The 20570-nt window shown below is 31.7% G+C and overlaps 5 protein-coding genes and 1 long non-coding RNA gene across 9 annotated transcripts; 2 read left to right on the top strand and 4 right to left on the bottom strand.

Moving 5' to 3' along the window:
- Nucleotides 1–2872: 2872 nt before the first annotated feature.
- Nucleotides 2873–6525, bottom strand: LOC135129287 (1,5-anhydro-D-fructose reductase-like). The gene is made up of 5 exons (XM_064056453.1): nucleotides 6325–6525; nucleotides 3672–4046; nucleotides 3365–3612; nucleotides 3048–3308; nucleotides 2873–2983 (listed from the first exon to the last, which is right to left on the bottom strand). Exons 1-5 carry the CDS (start codon nucleotides 6394–6396, stop codon nucleotides 2947–2949), a joined length of 993 nt encoding a protein of 330 aa, XP_063912523.1. The 5' UTR covers nucleotides 6397–6525; the 3' UTR covers nucleotides 2873–2946.
- Nucleotides 6526–6597: 72 nt separating this feature from the next.
- LOC135129302 (aldo-keto reductase family 1 member C4-like) lies at nucleotides 6598–18066 on the top strand. Of its 2 annotated transcripts, none has more exons than XM_064056482.1 (5): nucleotides 6598–6683; nucleotides 16925–17299; nucleotides 17353–17600; nucleotides 17659–17919; nucleotides 17972–18066. In XM_064056482.1, the coding sequence occupies exons 1-5, from the start codon at nucleotides 6678–6680 to the stop codon at nucleotides 18006–18008; spliced, it is 927 nt and encodes a 308-aa protein (XP_063912552.1). In that variant the 5' UTR covers nucleotides 6598–6677; the 3' UTR covers nucleotides 18009–18066. The 2 variants fall into 2 exon arrangements, with proteins under 2 accessions (XP_063912552.1, XP_063912548.1); XM_064056478.1 differs by lacking the exon at nucleotides 6598–6683 and adding an exon at nucleotides 15592–16213.
- LOC135129324 (1,5-anhydro-D-fructose reductase-like) lies at nucleotides 8847–11409 on the bottom strand. The gene is made up of 5 exons (XM_064056483.1): nucleotides 11222–11409; nucleotides 9663–10037; nucleotides 9356–9603; nucleotides 9038–9298; nucleotides 8847–8981 (listed from the first exon to the last, which is right to left on the bottom strand). The coding sequence occupies exons 1-5, from the start codon at nucleotides 11291–11293 to the stop codon at nucleotides 8945–8947; spliced, it is 993 nt and encodes a 330-aa protein (XP_063912553.1). The 5' UTR covers nucleotides 11294–11409; the 3' UTR covers nucleotides 8847–8944.
- LOC135129294 (1,5-anhydro-D-fructose reductase-like) lies at nucleotides 13227–15305 on the bottom strand. The gene is made up of 5 exons (XM_064056466.1): nucleotides 14885–15305; nucleotides 14002–14376; nucleotides 13700–13947; nucleotides 13376–13636; nucleotides 13227–13324 (listed from the first exon to the last, which is right to left on the bottom strand). Exons 1-5 carry the CDS (start codon nucleotides 14954–14956, stop codon nucleotides 13288–13290), a joined length of 993 nt encoding a protein of 330 aa, XP_063912536.1. The 5' UTR covers nucleotides 14957–15305; the 3' UTR covers nucleotides 13227–13287.
- Nucleotides 18067–18398: 332 nt separating the features above from the next.
- On the bottom strand, nucleotides 18399–19552 carry LOC135129349 (deoxycytidylate deaminase-like). Of its 3 annotated transcripts, XM_064056506.1 has the most exons (5): nucleotides 19523–19552; nucleotides 19341–19462; nucleotides 19069–19259; nucleotides 18826–19015; nucleotides 18399–18775 (listed from the first exon to the last, which is right to left on the bottom strand). In XM_064056506.1, exons 2-5 carry the CDS (start codon nucleotides 19406–19408, stop codon nucleotides 18709–18711), a joined length of 516 nt encoding a protein of 171 aa, XP_063912576.1. In that variant the 5' UTR covers nucleotides 19409–19462; nucleotides 19523–19552; the 3' UTR covers nucleotides 18399–18708. The 3 variants fall into 3 exon arrangements, with proteins under 3 accessions (XP_063912576.1, XP_063912571.1, XP_063912583.1); XM_064056501.1 differs by lacking the exon at nucleotides 19523–19552 and having other exon boundaries at nucleotides 19341–19516; XM_064056513.1 differs by lacking the exon at nucleotides 19523–19552 and having other exon boundaries at nucleotides 19069–19267; nucleotides 19341–19419.
- Nucleotides 19553–19685: 133 nt separating this feature from the next.
- LOC135129381 (uncharacterized) lies at nucleotides 19686–20545 on the top strand. The gene is made up of 2 exons (XR_010280568.1): nucleotides 19686–20124; nucleotides 20178–20545. It is a non-coding gene; the product is annotated as an uncharacterized LOC135129381 (long non-coding RNA).
- Nucleotides 20546–20570: the final 25 nt, after the last annotated feature.

Here is a 20570-nt window from a genome sequence, read left to right as displayed (position 1 = left end):
CATAGACATATTGGTTCTGCTAAAGTTAGCGTAAAATAACATCTGTTGTCTGGAGTTTACGCGAGGTACTAGTAAGTTGAATTGGCTGAGAAGCTCAGCACAATCGATTTTGTTATGAAAAAGATTATATACAAATCTAACAGCAATTATATTACGACGAGTTTCTAATGATAGTAAATTATAACGCGACAGTAATAGGGATTGCTCACAACCTCTCGGAGGGTAAATACCATCTTCTAAATATACCATAAATTTGAGGAAACGTCTCTGAACCGATTCTAAACTAAGACAGTGTACATCGTAAATAGGATACCAGATTAAGGAAGCATATTCCAATCTCGACCTTACAAGCGAACAAAACAATAATCTGATAGTTTCAACATTGGAAAAGCGACGACAGTTTCTATAGATAAAACCATATATTTTAGAAGCACTGTTAACGGTTGTATTAATGTGGTCAATGAAAGCAAGTTTGCTGTCAAAAACTACACCTAGGTCTTTGACTGTTTGTGAACGCTCCATTAGAATACCATTTACATTGTACGAGTAGGTGATAATGTCTTGTTTTCTTGAGTAAGAGACTACTCTACATTTGGAAATATTGAGTTGGAGACGATTGATGTCGCACCAGCGGGTCACCGAGTTTAAATTTTGTTGGAGAAGAAAACAATCACTGACTGAATTGATGATTGAAAAGAGTTTGAAATCGTCGGCGAACAATGACTTTTTACAAGATACAGATTCAGCAAGATCGTTGATAAACAATAGAAAAAGCAATGGACCCAGATTGGAACCCTGTGGCACGCCCGAAGTGGGTACAAATGCAACAGATGTAAAATTACGATATCTAACTCTGAATTCTCTATCAAATAAATAGGATTGAATCAATTTTAATAGTGGTTCGGAGAAACCGAAACGGCTGAGCTTTTCCAGTAAAACGTAATGATCAATCCTGTCAAAAGCTTTTTGGAAATCAGTGTATATTACATCGACCTGACATTTATCATCCAGGGAATCCGACAAATACTGGGAGAAAACAGCAAGATTCGAGACCGTTGAACGGTTAGCCATAAAGCCATGCTGATATGAAGAGATAAAAGGTTTGACTGAATTGTAGATAGTTTCGTAAATAATTGACTCGAAAGTTTTCGCAAAATTGCACAGCAAAGAGATCGGTCTGTAGTTTGTAACGTCATTGGTTTTGCCTTTTTTAAGTACAGGACATATAAAGGCTTTTTTCCATATATCTGGAAAAGTTGAATACTGCAACATCCGATTGAAAATTTTAGCTAAGGGAGCAGCAAGAACAGAAGCACAATCACGTAGGAGAAAACTGGGAACACCATCAACACCTGTAGTTTGCGAATTTTTGGATCGCTGCAAGTGTTTTCGAACATCATCAACGGAGATCTCATTGACTGAAACGGTATTATTGAAGACGCATTGTTGAAGTGATAGGGAAGCTGGGTCGATGGGAGTAGAATGTATAAAAACACTATGAAAGTAATTGCCAAAGGCGTTAACAATGTCTGCAGGATTTGAGATTTCTTCGTTGTTATAACACATGACTCCTGGGATACGCGTAGAACCTTTTTTGTTTTGGATGTAAGCCCAAAATTTGCTCGGATCATTGATGATTGAATTTTCTATAGATGAAAGGTAGTGATTGTGTGCCTCTTTAATAAGTTTCTTGCATTTTGCACGCTGAGTATTAAATAGGTGATAGGACTGGTCACTTCTGAGTTTTTTATGCTGTTTGTATGTAGACCATTTAAGGCGTAAGTTGCTTATAATTTCGGATGAGAACCAAGGTGGGTAGTACCGGCGATCACGATAAATAGATTTCGGAACAGATAAATCAAAAAGACTGTACAATTTATCATAAAATTTTTTACATGCTAAATTGACATTGTTAATATTTTCCAAAAAGGACCAATCAGCGTTTGTAATTAGTTCATAGAGAAGAGGAAAGTTCGCTTTCTTGAAATTGTAGTTCGAAACACTATTATTCATACGGAAAGAGCTGGGAGGTTTGCTAGACTGGAAATTTAGATTCAGCTCAAGCGCTGGGTGATGGAAATCTTCGTCGACCAACGGACAGATAGCATTTTCGACAGAACATTCAAGATTAGAATATATCAAGTCCAAGAGCCTTCCATATCTATTTACAACAGTATTAAATTGCTGTAGGTTGTTGAAATTCTGAAATATATTCAAAGTAGTACTAAATCCACTATTACTCCTAGTTATGAATTCAGGAACATTGAAATCACCAAGAAAGATAACTTGATTATTGCAACGCGTTATATCATTTAATGAAAACGATACGAAACAATTAGTTTTAAGTCAGTTTCTAATAATACCGTTACGAAAGAAACCCATACACTGCCCCGGTACGACGTCTATGGGTTTTAGTGTGTACGGCGATGATGACTTATCGTCGGTTACGGCAGCCGGGCGGCATTCGCTATAGAAAAAATTATTTAGTACATAATCGCTGTGTAATCAGTCGTGTAAGTTTGAGTTATTGAAAAATGAATTGTAGAGTTTGACCCACGTCGATTTTAAATTACCGAGAATCGTAACAATACATTCCGCTAGAAAATTCTTTTTATTTTAAGTTTTCATGAACACTACATCAAAGTTAGCCAGGTTTTTTGCAAATTAATAAAGTGGTTCTTACGGCGGTTTCTTTCTCACGAAATTGCCATGAACTTTTAAACATGTCTTTAAATATTTTCAATTCTTATCAGCCGCATTAATCGGCCTTTGTAGGCGCTTTCATGAGCAACGCTTAAGTATATAGTGGTGTTACGTGGCATAGTTATTAGAAAATATATTACAATACTAATTTAACGTAAAAAAAAACTACTTTTTTACAATATTCAGATAATCTATTTTTTCTGTTAACTTGTGTAATAATACAGTTGTCATAAAATATGCACATTAAGCCTTCATTGGGAAGTCTGGGTGAGTTACAATACTAAAAACAGAAGAAAAAAAAAATTAATCTGTTATAAGATATACATATAGTAACGATTACTTACCCCTGAAACAGCCTAAAATCGCAAACTCTAGCTTTTTCACCGACGTCTAGACCAGAAAGCTCCTTCATATCACTATCGCTAAGAGCAAAATCAAACACTGCAATATTCTCCTTAACACGTTTCTCGGTTACACTTTTTGGAATGGGTGCAATTCCTCGTTGAATAAGAAATCGTAGTACAATTTGTGCTGGAGTTTTAGAATGATTTTTGGATATTTGAGCAACAACTGGATCGCCTAGAATATCTGGTAACTGTTTTTCCCTGTAAAAATAAACTAGTCAGTAAAACATTTGATGCAAACATTTAGATAATCATACTCTCGCCCTAGTTGTTTCAGAAACTTATTGTAACCAGGTGACGCCAATGGTGAATACGCTACTACTGTTATACCGTTTTTGTGGCAAAAATCAACAAGCTGGCGCTGTTGCAAGTAAACATGAAGCTCCACTTGCAAATTAGCTGGTTTTATTCGGGCACCTTTCAAGACAGTCTCTATTTGAGAAATATTGTAATTTGATAAACCTATTGTCTTTGTGCGGCCAGCATCCACCTGTTGCTCCATTTTCTGCAAGAAAAAATATATGTACACAGTGTATCTAGTAACAGTTTTAAAAATCTGCCTACCTTCCAAATACCCAAATGGTCTGTTTTAGCTTCAGGCATTACATGATTGTTATCGTCCATTTTCGGACGAAGTGTACTTTCGTCACATTTGAAACCAATAGGAAAATGTATTAAATACAAATCCACGTAATCCAGTTGTAAATTTTCTAAAGATTTCTTCATGAAAGTTTCCACTCTGTCAGGATGCACCCCTTGCATCGGTAATTTCGTTGTAATAAATACATCTTCACGTTTCAGTTTTCCGGAAGCAAACCACTGTTTTAATACTTCACCAATGAATTTTTCGTTTTCGTATGCAAAAGCGGTGTCTATATGCCGATAACCAGATTCAAGAGCAGTATTTAATGCGTCTTTAATTTCTTGCTCATTTTTGGCCTGTTAAAAAATAGGATAAGTGACCTCTAGACTATTTAAATAGGAGCAGACAATATTAATGATTTTAGTATTAAAAAAATATATAAACTAGTGCACTTCAGTGACGACAAAAGCAATTTTGTTAGTTCTACTTTTACTTAAAACATGATACAGCACAAACTAATTATAGAGTAGTTTTTTAATTATCTATAATTTTCCTCCATAAAAACCTATCACTCACAAGGATGATAAAAATACGATTTATGATACTTTAGTATCATATAGGCAACATATATAAATAAAAAAAATATTTGTGGATGCTATAACGGCATAAATTTATCAGAACAGACTTAGGACAGACATTTTGATGAACAATACTGAGTAATTCACAATTTATATTAGCTTTGTTCTTGTTATAATGCAATGTCTACTGTTTAATTAAAAAATATTATCTGTATCAGTGGCGGCTCGTGACTGTCTGATGTGGTGAGGCGATGATAGAAGTTTGACAATAATAGTAATATTACTTGGTCTTACTAGTTAGTAATGATAGAAGTCTTGCCTGAATACCGGTCATTCCCGGCTCAGTAGTAGGTCCTAATAATAATAATAATAACACCCATAACACATTGAATCAACAATGTTTTTACAAGTCAAAATTTTGTTGAAAGTAGCACTTTCTTGGAGGGATTCGGGAATAGTTGTTGTGTTCTTTTCTAAACGTTTTAAGCCCATGAAATTTTTAATGTGTACTTTGGAACTTTCATGTAACTTTGCACTTCGGATGAAATTCTTTAAATCGTTATATCCCGAGATGTTATGTAAATATTACGGCAGAGCCATTTAAGTATATGTTTCGTAGGTACCAAGTTGATTTAAAAGACTTGGAGTACTGACGATTCTGTCGCTTATCAATGGCAGTTAAATGAATTAACGATTTTGACTGCTCGATATTTAGCAAAATTTGCCGACGTCCTAGCTCGGTTCTCCGTGAAAACGGCGTTTCAAGAAGCAACATGACGATGTCGTACTCGGGATTCATTTTTCACTCAGCTGTACCTATGAAAGAGACAATAACACAAAACACCAACACGTGGGTTTTTATTCACGTTCATGCTAATTACCCATGCACCCCGCAACCCTTCCGTTCTGTAAAGTAAATGGAAAAATGGTTTAATGAGTACGCCGAAATTGGCCGAGAAGCACCGAAGATATCGCCTCAGTTCCGAGCGAACTCTTGTATATGAGTATAGGAGCTGAGCCATGGAAATCCGTGTCTGTGATTGGGCTTCGCTGGTTCAAGTGAACCGACGTTCTGGCCGCTTCAGTTGAAGAACGAGGGGCATAAATCGTACGGTATTCAACGGAAAATGTTAGCAGGAAGTGTAAAAAATAAAAAATCATGTACAGATTTGTCATTTCAACATATTTTTGTAACTAAAAATGCATTGAAAGCTCTTTTTTAATTATAAATTAAGTCAATCTGTTCGTAAGATATATGCTGTGAGGCGCCGCCTCACTTGCCTCATCTGACGAGCCGCCACTGATCTGTATTATTTTAGAAAAAAGTTGCAGGAGTTGTTGAATTATATTAAAGCAACCATTTCTGTGGGTTAAATTTTTAAATTTTATTTTTTAAGTGATCTGATTCAAATATACTTATTTTTAATTTATTCTAGCTCATATTTTTGACATTTTTTATAACGTCTAACAGTATTCATCTTTACCACAAACATACTAAATTCTTTAATTAAATTACTTGGGTTCTCGTCTGTGGTTTTACATTTGTTTTTATTATAAATAATTCGCCAATCTAAATTAATTAAATAAAACACACACAAACCAATATTAATATTTTGAACATAAAAATTACGAAAAAATATTTTACATCGATGTTACTTACTGTTGTTAAAAAGTGTAATTTCAAGGCAAATAATACAACACTATATAAGCAATTATAGAGAGAAGTTATTTATAAACTTCCACCACAGGAAAAATTATGAGAAATACGATAAATTTTTAGATAACATAAATAGAACACTCATAAATATATGTGGAAAATAACAGATTAAATTTATCATTGCATAACATATAATGCATAATAACTTTTTTCTTTAGCAGAATTTAGACTGTCTAGTCGAAAAATTGCATATTTTATTTTCAAAATACTAAAAGTTTTCTTGTAGAAATTACGCAAAACATTAATTATAACTGAAGCTCCATTGTGTAAAAGCCACAAATTGTGTTACAAACAAAAAATAAATGACCAGTTAAAGTTTTACTAATGTCTAAAACTTACTTGCCAAGTTCCAAACCCAAGAGCCGGCATCTTAAGACCTCCGGGTAAATCTAAGAATACATTGGCCGTCATTTTTTTTATCACTCAATTATTTTCTTAAAAGAAATTTTCAGTAGGAAGCAATGTGAAACACGGCTTGTGTAAAAGTATACTAACATTTATTTATGTTTTCCGCTAGATTTTATATTGTTGGTCGCGCAAACTCAGTAAATTTAAAAAGTATTGCACAAGTTTACAAAAGGAATAATTTTCTACATTTGTAGCCAAGGACTCAAATGATGACTACGCAAAATCGATTTGGTGCAGTGTACATGTAGTTAAGTGAAAAGCAGACAGAAATATTATCTAAAGATATGTTTGTAAGTGTAAATAATGTATTATATCAAGCTTTTGAAGTATTTGATAATAATATACCGATTTCATTATAATCGCAATATACAATTAATTGTAAATATCGTTAAGGAGATAATTAGAACGAGATTTGACTTTTAACTAAATCGAAGTTCTACATATTAAAGAAAAAGATTTATCAAATGAGTTTTATTTAATATATTTTAATTAAACTAGGCAAACGAGGTTGGTCCAACTGAAGTTGGATTTCTGAATCAACCCGGATAAATAAGCGTATAATTATTCAAAATATTGTACAATTAATTCTAATTTTAAATATAAAACTATACCGAAGCTTTACTTTGTTTTATTTCAAGGATTTTTCTCAGGTGCATAAAGATTATTTGCTTTTATCTTTAACTACAAATAGCTAACCAAGTAAAAGTTTTACATTGTTATTAAACTGTACGTTTTTAAAACGTTTATACAAAAAATAAATTGTCTAATCAGTTGTCAGTACTAATGATTTTGACGTGAAATCAACCACTGTTTCGTAAAAATGTATTATTAGATATATTATAAACCTTTGATTCGTCCTTTTTTTGTACAAAAATGTCAACATACATTGTCCTGAGACCTTCTAACTCATTCCGATAAAGCAGTGTGTGATTATTGATTAACGATACCTATATTTAAAGGTTGTTTGATAGAAACAGAGCTATATAATTACATAAGCAGAACCATTAGTACAATCAACAAGATTTTTTTAAATGATTTTACCAAAAACGAAATTGCCATGAACTTTATAAGTAAGCGTTAGCGCTTTTATCAGCAATTTCTATTTTTGACGAGATTTTACCGCGCTTCAAAGGTGTTTCTCTTAGGAAGCATTTGAAAAAAAAACGTGAATATTATTCAGATATATTTTATTTTCTGTTGACTGGTGTAAGACATTGTCATCCACATTAAAAATAGATATGTATTACGTATTCATTGGAAAGTCTGGATGAGTTTCAGTACTAAAAACAAAGTAATTAAAAATTAGATAAACAATACACAATGAGAATTACTCTTTTATAATCCTAAAATCGCCAACACTAGCTTTTTCACCGGCTTCTAGAGCAGAAAGCTCCTTCACATCGCTACTGTCAAGAGCAAAATCAAATACTGCAATATTCTCTTTAATGCATTTTTCGGTTACACTTTTTAGAATCCCTTGTTGTATCAGAAATCGTAGTACAACTTGTGCTGAAGTTTTAGAATGTTTCTTAGACTAAACAACAACTAAATCACCTAAAATATCTGGTAGTTGTTCAATTAGAATGAATGAAGGCGACAATGAAACACCGGGCTTGACACAAAGTACACACGCATTTCACCAATAAGATTGGCAGCATCCAAAAACGCATATCACTGTACCTCATCGTTACACTCCTGTCAATAATTTATGTATGCTTTGATTCCTTGCTCATTTTTAATATGTTAAAGAAAACAATTAGAATAATACGGCTTGGCAGTAAATACAAGGTCGGTTCGTGAAAACTTTTAAATGAATGAAAACAACAATACAAAGCAGGATTGACACAAAGTAGACACACATTTCACCAACAAGATTAGAAGCATCCAGAAACTTCTATCTGCTTCTATATATTTGACCTCGTCACTATACTACTGTCAATAACTTGTGTATATTTAAAAAAAAAACAGTATTTTAATAGTCTCATTCCTATCACTTACCACAATAATATCTGCAGAACACGTTTATACGAATGTGCAAAGATAAGTTACAACGAACAATTAAGACACAGTCGCAACAAAAGGTTTTATATTTGTTTTTTCTGTTACCAATTTACCAGTCTTACTAAACTATCTCCCTTTAATAAATTAAACAGAAACAAATTATTATCATTATCATTAATCAGTCATGAAAAAAATGATTTTGTCAATTTTACTTTTGGTAAAAAATTAAATTTTATAGCAGATGACACAACAATAATATTATTATCTATAATCTTCCAACATACACGATGATAATAAATATGATAAATTATTAGATAACATAAACAAATACACTCCAGAATATACGTGTGGATTATAACAGACTGAATTTACCAGACAGACTTATGACTGGTGAAACCTACTGCAAAACATGATATAGTGGTCACGAAATTTTGAGGAAAATTTTACGGTCTAAGCAAAAAAAAAACATTTTTTGTTTACAACATTCTGGTATATATATTTTTTTCTGTTGATTTGTATAATATAATACAATTGTCATAAAATATGCACACTAACCCTTCATTGGAAAGTCTGGATGAGTTTCAAGACTAAAAACAGAAGAAAATCATTATTATTCAGGTAAACAATAGTAATAATTATTTACCTTTCAAGCAGCTTAAAATTGCAAACTCTAGCTTTTTCACCGACGTCTAAACCAAGAAGCTCCTTAATATCACTGTCGCTAAGAGCAAAATCAAACACTGCAATATTCTCCTTAACACGTTTCTCGGTTACACTTTTTGGAATGGGTGCAATTCCTCGTTGAATAAGAAATCGTAGTACAATTTGTGCTGGAGTTTTGGAATGTTTCTTAGATATTTTAGCAACAACTGCATCGCCTAAAATGTCTGGTAGTTGTCTCTCCCTGCAAAAATTAAACTGGTCTGTAAAACACTTGATTCAATTATTTAAGTAATCATACTCTCGTCCTAGTTGCTTCAGAAACTTATTGTAACCAGGTGACGCCAATGGTGAATACGCTACTACAGTTATACCGTTTTTGTGGCAAAAATCAACAAGCTGGCGCTGTTGCAAGTAAACATGAAGCTCCACTTGTAAATTAGCCGGTTTTATTCTGGCACCTTTCAATACGGTTTCTATTTGAGAAATATTGTAATTTGATAAACCTATTGTCTTTGTGCGGCCAGCATCCACCTGTTCTTCCATTGTCTGTAAGAAAAAATACATGCACAGAGTGTATTTAGTAACAGTTTTAAAAATGTGCGTACCTTCCAAATACCCAAATGGTCGGTTTTAGATTCAGGAATCATCTGGTTTTTATCGTCCAGTTTCGGACGTAGTGTACTTTCGTCACATTTGAAACCAACAGGAAAATGTACTAAATATAAATCCACGTAATCCAGTTGTAAATTTTCGAGAGATTTCTTCATGAAAGTCTCCACTCTGTCAGGATGCACACCTTGCATTGGTAATTTCGTTGTAATAAATACATCTTCACGTTTTAGTTTTCCGGAAGCAAACCACTGATTTAATACTTCACCAATGAATTTTTCGTTTTCGTATACAAAGGCGGTGTCTATATGCCGATAACCAGATTCAAGAGCAGTATTTAATGCGTCTTTAATTTCTTGCTCGTTTTTGGCCTGTTAAAGGATAGGATAAGTGACCTGTATGCATATACATATTTACTGATTAAATAGAAATAGACACTATTAATACTTTTACCTTTAAAAAAAATATGTAAGCTTGTGCACTATTATAAGCTAGTTTGTTAGTTCTACATTTACTTAAAAAATGACACAGCACAAACTAATTGTGGAATATTTTTTTAATTATCTATAATTTTCCTCCATGAAAACCTATCACTCACAAGGATGATAAAAAACACGATAAGTATATTATGCAGGTAACATATATAAATAAAAAATTATTCATGGATACTAACAACATAAATTTATCAAAACAAATTTAAGGCAGACAATGCATTTTGATGAACAATACTGGGTAACAAACAATTTATATTAACTTTTTTCTTGTTAAAGTGCAATCTCTACTGTTTAATTAAAAAAGTAATATATATTATATTAGATAAAAGTTTGCTTGCAGACACAAGGCAAAATGTTAATCGAGTGACGCTTGTATTGTGTAAAAGCAACAATTTCTGTAGGTCAAATACTTAAATTTTATTTTTTAGGTGATCTGATTCAAACATATTTTTAACTTTTTCTACCTCATATTTTTGACATTTTTTATAACTTGTAATAATATTCATTTGTAGAGAAACATACTAAATCGTTTAATTAAATTACTTAAGTTCTCATCTGCGATGTTTCATTTGTTTTTATTTTAAATAAAAATTAATAAAACAAAACAGAAACAAACCAATATTAATATTTGAACATAAAAGTTATGAAAAAATATTTTATGGCAATGTTACTTTTCCTAAAAAATTAAATTTCAATTTCAAAATAATATAATACTATAAGCAATCATAGAGAAATGCTTAAGTTATCTTCCACCACAGGAAAAATTGTGATAAATACGATATATTTTTAGATAACATAAATAAAACACTCCCAAAATATATGTGGAACATAACAGATTAAATTTATCATTGCATAACATAATAGCTTTTTACTTTCGCAGAATTTCTACGATCTAGCAGAAAAAATTGCATGTTTTATCTTCAAGATAAAAGTTTTCTTGCAGAAATTACGCAAAACATTCATTATTAACTGAAAATTAATTGGGTAAAAGCTACAAATTATGTTAGAAACAATAACTAAATGACAAACGAAAACTACAGCTACAAATGTGCTAAACTTACTTGCCAAGTTCCAAACCCAAGAGCCGGCATCTTAAGACCTCCGGGTAAATCTAAGAATATATTGGCCGCCATTTTTTTAATCACTCTATTATGTTTATACAAATTTTTTTCACACGTAATGTGAAACAACGCTTGTATAAAAGTATACTAATATTATATTTATGTTTTTCGCTAGTTTTTATATACTTATTTTTGGTCGCGCAAACTCAGTAAACTTAAAAAGTATTGCACAAGTTTACAAAAGTAATAATAATAATCTTCTACATCTTCAAGGATTGAGAATGATGACTACGCAAAATCGATCATGTTGCAGCGTACATGTAGTTAAAGTGAATAGCAAAAATATTATCTAAAATATCTTTGTAATAATTGGAAATAATGTATTACATCAAGCTTTTAAGTTTTGGATAATAATAATAATATACCGATTGCATTATAATCTGAATATACAATGAATTTGAAATATAGTTTAGTAAATAATAATAATAATTAGAACGAGATTTAACTGCTACCCAGATCAAGGTTCTAGATGAGTCATTCTACCGAAACAGGAATTATTTTATAGTAAATATGGACATACCCGTGATCTAAATATTTCTAGATGATGAGTACTTTATAAATTGATCGAGATTATATCAAGACTGAAGCTAAAAGGATCAGTCAAAATATCAAATATTTATGATTTTATAAGCAATTTTCGAAAAGGCGTCACCAGGGAACAGAGATTTTAATAGAAAACATGCAGTGTCATGTTTACTGTGGTGTTATTTTTTTGTAGATAAATTAATGTAGTAATGTAGTGTAACAATAACTAACAGAATAAGAACGATTTATTATCAACTTAATTTTTGTACTTCAGACAACCTAATTTAAAATTAATGCACATATTGCCCAATTTATAAAAACAACTTAATAACTGCATTAACAATATTCCCGGTACAAAAAAATTATCCCATACTTGATGGGCCTCCAAAGTTCCAGTAAACTGTTTAATACTCGGGTTTTTGCACAGAAAAGTATGTCGTTCATTTGTTTTATGTCCAAATCAGTTAAGGCTTCTCTCTTACATAACAGCACCGAGTTACAGTGAAAAATACACCCACATGTTTCACGGTCTGTAATTTTTGGCACAACAATCCAAAATGAGTGCAACTTAGAACACAACGAATAACAAATTTTAATATTACTGGATTTTAAAAATTCTTTCTATAAATTGACTAAGTAAGTGTTCAACAAATAGCGCTTTTGTTTTTTAATTTTGTTTTTAGTAATTAATTCGTTTTTTCCTGCACTGTGCTTATCGTCTTCCAGGAATCTTTCCACCATTTGTTTAACCGTCTTTGCAGATTTCTTGCTGCTTTTCTTTATTTTTTGGAATACCACATCTTTTTGTAAGTAATTGTACTTTTTTTTTCGCCAAAGTTTATTTTTTTTAAGTACGTCACCCAAAAGCAATTTTTTTGCCGTTTTCTGCTCTTGTCAAGTTTTTAGTGTAGGATTTTTTTGTGTTAATTTGTTCTTCTAGTACGTCCCCAAATAGAGCTTTTTTAAGTAAGCTTCAATTCGTGTCTTCTGATTTTCAATTAAATGCATCACTTAATATAGCCGAACGAGGTTGGTCTAGTTATTGGAGTTAGAAACATGACTATACTTACATTTCTGAATCAACCCAAATTAAAAAGCGGATATTCAAAATATTGTACAATTCGTTTTAATTTTAAAGATAAAACTCCACCGAGGCTTTACTTTGTTTTATTTCAAGGGCTTTTCTCAGGTGCATAAAGATTATTTGCTTTTATCTTTAACTACAGATAGCTAAGCAAGTTAAAGTTATACATTGTTATTAAACTGTACGTTTTTAAAACGTTTATACAAACTGATAAACTGCTATGAATTTTATAGGAAACTGTGTGCGCTCTTATCAGCAATGCCAATTTTTGACCAAATTTTGCGACGCTTCAAAGGGTGTTTCTCTTAGGAAGCATTTGAAAAAAAATGTCGAAAGTATTCAAATATATTTTATTTTCTGTTGACTGGTGTAAGACATGGACATACATAAATATGTATTATGCCTTCATTGGAAAGTCTGGATGGGTTTCAATACTAAAAACAAAATAATTAAAAGTTAGATTAATAATACACAAAAAAAATTACTCTTTCATAATCCTAAAATCGCTAACTCTAGCTTTTTCACCGGCGTCTAAAGCAGAAAGCTCCTTCATATCGCTACTGTCAAGAGCAAAATCAAATACTGCAATATTCTCTTTAATGCGTTTTTCGGTTACACTTTTTGGAATGGGTGCAATTCCTTGTTGTATAAGAAATCGTAGTACAATTTGTGCTGGAGTTTTAGAATGTTTCTTAGATATTTTAGCAACAACTGGATCGCCTAAAATGTCTGGTAGTTGTTTCTCCCTATTAAAATTAAAGCAATCAGTAAAACATTGAATGTAAATATTTATGTAATTAATATCATACGGTCGTCCTATTAGTTTCAGCAACTTATTGTAACCAGGTGACGCCAGTGGTGAATACGCTACTACTGTTATACCGTTTTTGTGACAAAAATCAACAAGCTGACGCTGTTGCAAGTGAAGATGAAGCTCCACTTGCAAATTGGCTGGTTTTATTCGGGCACCTTTCAAGACAGTCTCTACCTGAGAAATATTGTAATTTGATAAACCTATTGTCTTTGTGCGGCCGGCATCCACCTGTTCCTCCATTTTCTACAAGAAAAAATAATGCACATGGTGGACTAAACATTTTAAAAATTTACATACCTTCCAAATACCCAAATGGTCCGTTTTAGGTTCTGGGATCATCTGACGTTTATCGTCGAGTTTCATACCACCTGTACTTTCGTCACATTTAAAACCAATAGGAAAGTGTATTAAATATAAATCCACGTAATCTAATTGTAAATTTTCCAAAGACTTCTTCATGAAAAACTCCACTCTGTCCGGATGCACACCTTGCATTGGTAATTTTGTTGTAATAAATACATCTTCCCGTTTCAGTTTTCCGGAAGTAAACCACTCTTTTAATACATCACCAATAAATTTTTCGTTATGGTATATATAAGCGGTATCTATATGGTGATAACCAGATTCAAGAGCTGTATTTAAAGCGGCTTTAATTTCTTGCTCATTTTTAATCTGTTAAGAAAATATCAATTAGAATCAATGAAAGTAACAGTGAAACACCAATTCTAGTTTAGTCTCTAAATTGACAAAACATATATATAAACATGCAGAGATAAAGTTACAACGAATAATCAAGACACAATCTCAATAAACGTTTTTATTTTTGTCTTTGAACAATCTTACTTTTTGTAAAAAATTAAATTTTATAGCAGATGATATAGCATACAACAATAACAATAATATTATCTATAATCTTCCACCATATACACAAAACTTATCACCCACGATCACGATAAATTATTAGATAACATAAACAAATACACTCCAAAGTATCTCTGGATTATAACAGATTGAATTTATCAGACAGGCTTATGGCAATACCTATATTCTAATGGAAAAAAAAATATTTAACATTAACTAAATGAAACTGCATTGTGTAAAAGCTACAAATTTTATTAAAAACGATACATAAATAACAAAACAGGTAACAGCTAAAAGTCTACTAATTTCTGAAACTCACTTGCCAAGTTCCATATCCTAGAGCTGGCATTTTGGGGCCTCCTGGTAAATCTAAGAATATATTAGCTGCCATTTTTTTTAATTACTCAGTGATTTGTTTTCAGATAAGAACTTCAGACAGCAGAGTACAACATAAGATTACGCTACTAACTAAAAGTACACTATCATGCAGGTATGTTTTCCTTAGTTTTTATATTACTATTTGCGCAAACTCAGTGAATTTCAAAAGTATTGCACAAGTGTACAAAAATGATACCTACTCTTTTATGTTTTTAGTCAACCACTTGATGACCATGCAAAATTCATATTGTTGCTATACTTAGTTAAAGTTAGCAACAGACATCTTATCTATCAAGATTTACGTATTAGGTATTATAGGCATCTCTGATATGCCTTTTACTGGCATAAGCTAACTTCGAAATCTGTCTTTATTATAGTCTGAAAATATTTGAATAAGTGAAAGTACAACTTACAAAATTAACATTATTTAAACAAACTATTTACTCAGAAAGCACCGAATACTTAGCAGTTTTCTGTGGAAATGATATTATATTTGTATCAAGTCGAGCAACACTTGTCCACGTGATTTTAATAACATGATAGATAACTTACAAAAGATATCTGATAGTGATCTGGCGCAGACTTTACCAGAACCATCAAATTTGTTACCACAAAAAGGCAAACGCAGATACAAAAGGTAATTTCAAAAGCTTGATTCTTTTTTCTTTACGAAGTAATGCAACAGTGATCTCTTTATGATTATCACTTTGTATATTGTCTAAAACCAAACTCTAGGTAAGAATTAAGAAAGTTCCCAACTCGTTGGGAAGCCACTTCCAGAAAAGTTGGAAAATTTAAGTTAATAATAAACTTATCTCTCAACCTATTACAAGTTAAAATTAGTTGCAGACTATAGTGAAATCGATACATTATCTAATACTTAAAAGCTTAATATGAATCATATAAGTACCTACCTATTTAAACTTACATGTAGATTTTTAGATAAATTTATGCTACTCATTTTGACTACATGTAGATAGATTGCACCAATATGAATTTGACGTAGTTAATGATTGATGTAAAGATTATTATTATTTTTAGAAACTTGTGCAATACATTTGAAATTCACTGAGTTTGCGTGAAGAATAATATAAAAACTATGGGAAAACATAAAAAATGTTAGTGTACTTTTAAAAGAGTTGTTCGATATCGCACTCTTATCAAAAGTGTTTAATAACAATTAAGTAATTTTAAAAAAATGTCGGCTAAAATATTCTTAGATTTGCCTGGAAGTGTCAAGATGCCTGTTCTTGGGTTTGGAACTTGGCAAGTAAGTTTTAGACATTAGTAGACTTTTAGTTGTTATATAATGTGATCTACCTATGATTTCGAACAAAAAATGTTCCTAATTTCTGCAAGCTAAGTTTTATGTCAAATATCATATATCGGTATCGGTACTATATAACTTACACTATGTACTTATTTTTTGAAATAAACCGTAGAAATTCCACTTTATAACAAGAAAAAAATGAATATATGATAGGTATATGTTATGTAATATTTTTTATCACAATGCATTGTTTTAAGATTCTTTGATAAGCTTATTATTTATTATCCACTTATATTTTGGTGTATTTTTACAGTTTTTTGTATAGTGGAAAATTATAGATAATAATTAAACAAGCTTTTTTTATATTTAGCACTAAAAAATTGTCCGCGAAAGTAAAAAGAAATTGCATTTTTCAGATGACACCAACTTTGTTGGTGAAATGCGTCTGTATTTTAGTTACTTGTAAGTGTCTCATTTTTTCGTTATTGCTTTACAAAGTTTTCGAGTTTTCACGCACCGATTTATGACAATAAACTTACCCTTGCAAAATGCGCACCCTAACGGAGTGGAATTTTTTATGAAGAAACCTTTAAAAAATTTACGACTGGACTAGTGGACGATTTTTATATAAAATCCAGTTTATCTATTTTACTTTTAATACTACCATTTTTTTATTATTTCGAATCATATAACATACCGCCGGTTTTTCAGTCTGGAGACGAAAAGGAATCTAAAGCTGTATTAAACGCAGCCCTCGAGGCGGGTTATCGCCACATCGACACAGCTTACGCTTACAATAATGAAAAATTTATTGGGGATGTATTGAAAGAATGGTTCGCTTCCGGAAAACTCAAACGAGAGGATGTGTTCATCACAACAAAACTACCCATGTACGGTGTGCATCCCGACAGAGTGGAATTTTTTATGAAGAAATCTTTGCAGAATTTGCAGCTCGATTACGTAGATTTGTACTTAGTACACTTTCCTGTTGGAGTTAAATACGACGAAAGTACAGGTCGACCAGCGTTAAATGAAAAAAACCGTTGGATTGCGGAGGGTAAAACAGATCATGAGGGTATTTGGAAGGTAACTTTGCCTACTTGAGGGTTGGCGTGTGCAATGACAATATATTTTTTTAGAAAATGGAAGAACAGGTAAAAGCTGGCCGAACTAAGACAATTGGTTTATCAAATTATAACATTTCTCAAATTGAAACAGTTCTTAAACATGCAACGATAAAACCAGCGAATTTGCAAGTCGAACTTCATGTTTATTTGCAGCAGCGGCAGCTGGTTGACTTTTGTCACAAAAATGGTATAACTGTGGTAGCGTTTTCGCCACTTGGTTCACCTGGCTACAACAAATTTCTGAAACAAATGGGACGAAAGTAAGACCTAAATTTGTTAAGTCATTTTAATACCTAATTATTTACATTTTATAAACAGTGAGAAACAATTGCCAGATATTCTAGGAGATCCCGTTGTAGCTAAAATTTCTAAAAAATATTTGAAAACTCCTGCACAAATTGTACTAAGGTTTCTTATTCAACAAGGAATTTCGTGTATTCCAAAAACTATAAGTGAAAAACGCCTTAAAGAAAATATTGCAGTATTCGACTTTGCATTAGATGATGGTGACATAAAGGAGCTCCTTAATTTGGACATTGGAGAGGAAGCTAGAGTTCGCGATTTTAGCATTTTTGAAGGGTAAGTATATTGTTAATTAATTTTTATTTTACTTATTACCTATTTGTTTTAGTCTTGATGAACATCCAGATTTTCCCTTGAAGACTTAGATGCCATATTATGTGTTAGTTGTGTTCTGTTTATGTTATGTTGGTACCTACATTAATTTATAACACAAAAATATACCAATTTAAAATTTACAAAGCGATTTTAATATTTTTCAACCAAATATTTTAGGGTTGACACACGGGAAGTTTGTTATAATTGCCACTAGGGTCAGCCATACCCTAAGCAGCCCTCTGTTACAAGATTCGACTTCATTGCCAGTAGGTACAACATCTTAAAAAACGCCAATTAGTTATATTTTACTTATATCCATTTTTAAGCTGCTGAAGATTTAAAATTGCAGTAGTAGTTACAACAGTTGTCCCAAATTCCTATAAAAACACGTTTCAAATAAAGATATATTTATTTAAACATAAATAAAATAAAATGTGACGTGTAATACCACAGCCGTCAATTAAAGGCAGTGTATAAAGCAGCTGATTACTTAGGTAAAATACATTTTGTACTAATATTAGCTTATCTTAAACATAAGTCTATGTACAATAAGTGCACTAGACGCACTGTGTACATAGTGAAGGAAACTGTTAACATTGTTTTGTTTCTTTTTAATTAAAATTAAATATTATCCTCAAGAAAAAGACAAGCAAACATGTAAGCTTGAGCATGCAAAATGTTTGCAAAGAAGAAATTAAATAAGTATTATTAGTGTCACATTTGATATAATCTAAATAAATTAAATAAGTGTCATGAACAGTCATCATCATATTGACTGAAGTCAATTTCAATAATTTTTCTGTTATTAACAAATTGTCTGAAAATAAAATCTATAGCATCTTGATATACATAACAACAAATTTATACCTGTAACTAACTCCGCCCTGCTTTAAGACTTCTCTGGCATCATCACTGTTTACATTATCCTGATAATAAATTAGTTCTTCTATACCAGAACTGACTATAACCTCGGCACACTTTACACATGGAAAACTAGTGCAATACATAACAGTCCCTTCTTGAATTTTACGTAGTGCTTTATATTCAGCATGATTAACTGTAACAAAATTAGTTTAATAAGACTAAAATTAAGAAGTATTGAAAACTTACTGTAAGACTCGCCATTTGATTCTTCTTTAGATGCACTACTACTCTCCATACTTACAATTATTTGACGACGATTTAATATAATTGCTGCATCAGTGATGTCAGTGTTTTCAGATCTTCTTATCTCCAGAAATGTTACTGCCATAAAATATTCGTCCCATGCTAAGTAGTCACTGCGTTTTTCGCCTTTATCGCTGTAACACTAATATTTTAATTTACGGAATAGGGGTTTTATACGCAAATACATCTACTACGATATTTACTCCATTACTTACTTTGTACATGAAGTTGTATCTACATTATTTTCCGAATTTTTTAAATAATCCTCAATGTTTGAATTCATTGGTACTTAATGTCAGCATTAATAAAATTAAAGAATTTACCAATGTAACAGTCACTATAATAAAATCACATAAATAAAATAAATTTAAGCAAATTGGTTATAAACATAACCTACATCTGTCAACCAACGTTTGGTAACTTCAATGTTGCCAATGATGACTATCTACAAAACAAAATCCCTACTTTAAAAATAAAATTTAAAATAATATTAAACAATTTCACATTTCCCATTCCCGTGAACATTTCAAAAAGAAAATTTTTAGTCTGAGAAGAATCGTCGGACTTATTTCTCCTCGCCACTAGATAAATAATACACTATTTACAACCCTCGAAAAATAGAGTAGTTGGCGTTGACTGTAATTGGCAATAGTGCCGCTTTTGAATTTTGATGCTAACGTTGTGTTCAAACCCTAACGGCATTTTTTAAATATATTCCAAACTTGTTTGATCAACAAACATTACAATAATATGCCGCCCAGTGAGTTGTTAAGATCAAACCAGTTGCACAGCATCAATAAACCCAGTGGTCAAACATGCAGAAGACGTCTGCAAAATAATTTTGACGAATGCGACAGAGCGGAAGCGAAAACCGCAGATAGGAGTGTTTTATCTGTGTTATCATTTAATGATAACACGCGAAGGGCACTACGCAATGGAGCAGAAAGACTAACCAAAACTTTGAATGCAGTTCGAACCACAATTGGAACAATCACACAAGTAAGGAGTTGAAGTCTATTAAAGATAAATTTTCTAAGATAATTGAATTTTAGAAGTTCCGGGTTTCCACAAGACGTAGGCAGATATTGGAAGAAGGTCCAATGACGCCAAACTGCGCCACACCACATACTTTTTCAAAGCAGATGCTGGGACGAACTCCAACCAAGTTGTATAGCCCTTTTGGTATAGATACACCAATCAGTAGGAACACACATGGAAAAGAAAATCAACCATAAGATGGTATTTTAATAACTTAATAAGTATGGTGTTTTAGAATTATGCATGTTTCGAAATAATTGAGTATTAGAAGTCAGTGAGACTGATTCAGGTTTTTTTTGTAAGATACATTACAGTTTAAGTAATGTAGAGTTTTAAGTATTTATTTACTTTAAAACAATTTTTAATAAACATTATTTTAGTACTATTTGTTTAAATTAATTAATTTG

The sequence above is a fragment of the Zophobas morio genome, unplaced genomic scaffold (assembly GCF_036711695.1).
Source record: "Zophobas morio isolate AGI-343-1 ecotype UQ-CSIRO unplaced genomic scaffold, CSIRO_AGI_Zmor_V1 ptg000002l, whole genome shotgun sequence".
NCBI lineage: Eukaryota > Metazoa > Arthropoda > Insecta > Coleoptera > Tenebrionidae > Zophobas > Zophobas morio.
The sequence above is the reverse complement of the archived record's forward strand: the minus strand, read 5'-3'. Positions and strand labels throughout refer to the sequence as shown.

Coding starts and splice junctions, on each gene's coding strand:
- LOC135129287 (XM_064056453.1), bottom strand. CDS start 6,396: ATGACGGCCAATGTATTCTTAGATTTACCCGGAGGTCTTAAGATGCCG. Junction 4,047..6,324: donor TTGGGTTTGGAACTTGGCAA/GTAAGTTTTAGA, acceptor ATTTTTTAACAG/GCCAAAAATGAGCAAGAAAT. Junction 2,984..3,047: donor GATTTTAGGCTGTTTCAGGG/GTAAGTAATCGT, acceptor TTCTGTTTTTAG/TATTGTAACTCACCCAGACT.
- LOC135129324 (XM_064056483.1), bottom strand. CDS start 11,293: ATGGCGGCCAATATATTCTTAGATTTACCCGGAGGTCTTAAGATGCCG. Junction 9,604..9,662: donor ACCATTTGGGTATTTGGAAG/GTACGCACATTT, acceptor TTTTTCTTACAG/ACAATGGAAGAACAGGTGGA. Junction 8,982..9,037: donor AATTTTAAGCTGCTTGAAAG/GTAAATAATTAT, acceptor TTCTGTTTTTAG/TCTTGAAACTCATCCAGACT.
- LOC135129294 (XM_064056466.1), bottom strand. CDS start 14,956: ATGGCAGCTAATATATTCTTAGATTTACCAGGAGGCCCCAAAATGCCA. Junction 13,948..14,001: donor ACCATTTGGGTATTTGGAAG/GTATGTAAATTT, acceptor TTTTTCTTGTAG/AAAATGGAGGAACAGGTGGA. Junction 13,637..13,699: donor CTGAAACTAATAGGACGACC/GTATGATATTAA, acceptor TAATTTTAATAG/GGAGAAACAACTACCAGACA.
- LOC135129302 (XM_064056478.1), top strand. CDS start 16,142: ATGTCGGCTAAAATATTCTTAGATTTGCCTGGAAGTGTCAAGATGCCT. Junction 16,214..16,924: donor TTGGGTTTGGAACTTGGCAA/GTAAGTTTTAGA, acceptor CCGGTTTTTCAG/TCTGGAGACGAAAAGGAATC. Junction 17,300..17,352: donor ATCATGAGGGTATTTGGAAG/GTAACTTTGCCT, acceptor ATATTTTTTTAG/AAAATGGAAGAACAGGTAAA.
- LOC135129349 (XM_064056506.1), bottom strand. CDS start 19,408: ATGAATTCAAACATTGAGGATTATTTAAAAAATTCGGAAAATAATGTA. Junction 19,016..19,068: donor ATCAAATGGCGAGTCTTACA/GTAAGTTTTCAA, acceptor ATTTTGTTACAG/TTAATCATGCTGAATATAAA. Junction 18,776..18,825: donor CAGGGCGGAGTTAGTTACAG/GTATAAATTTGT, acceptor TTTTATTTTCAG/ACAATTTGTTAATAACAGAA.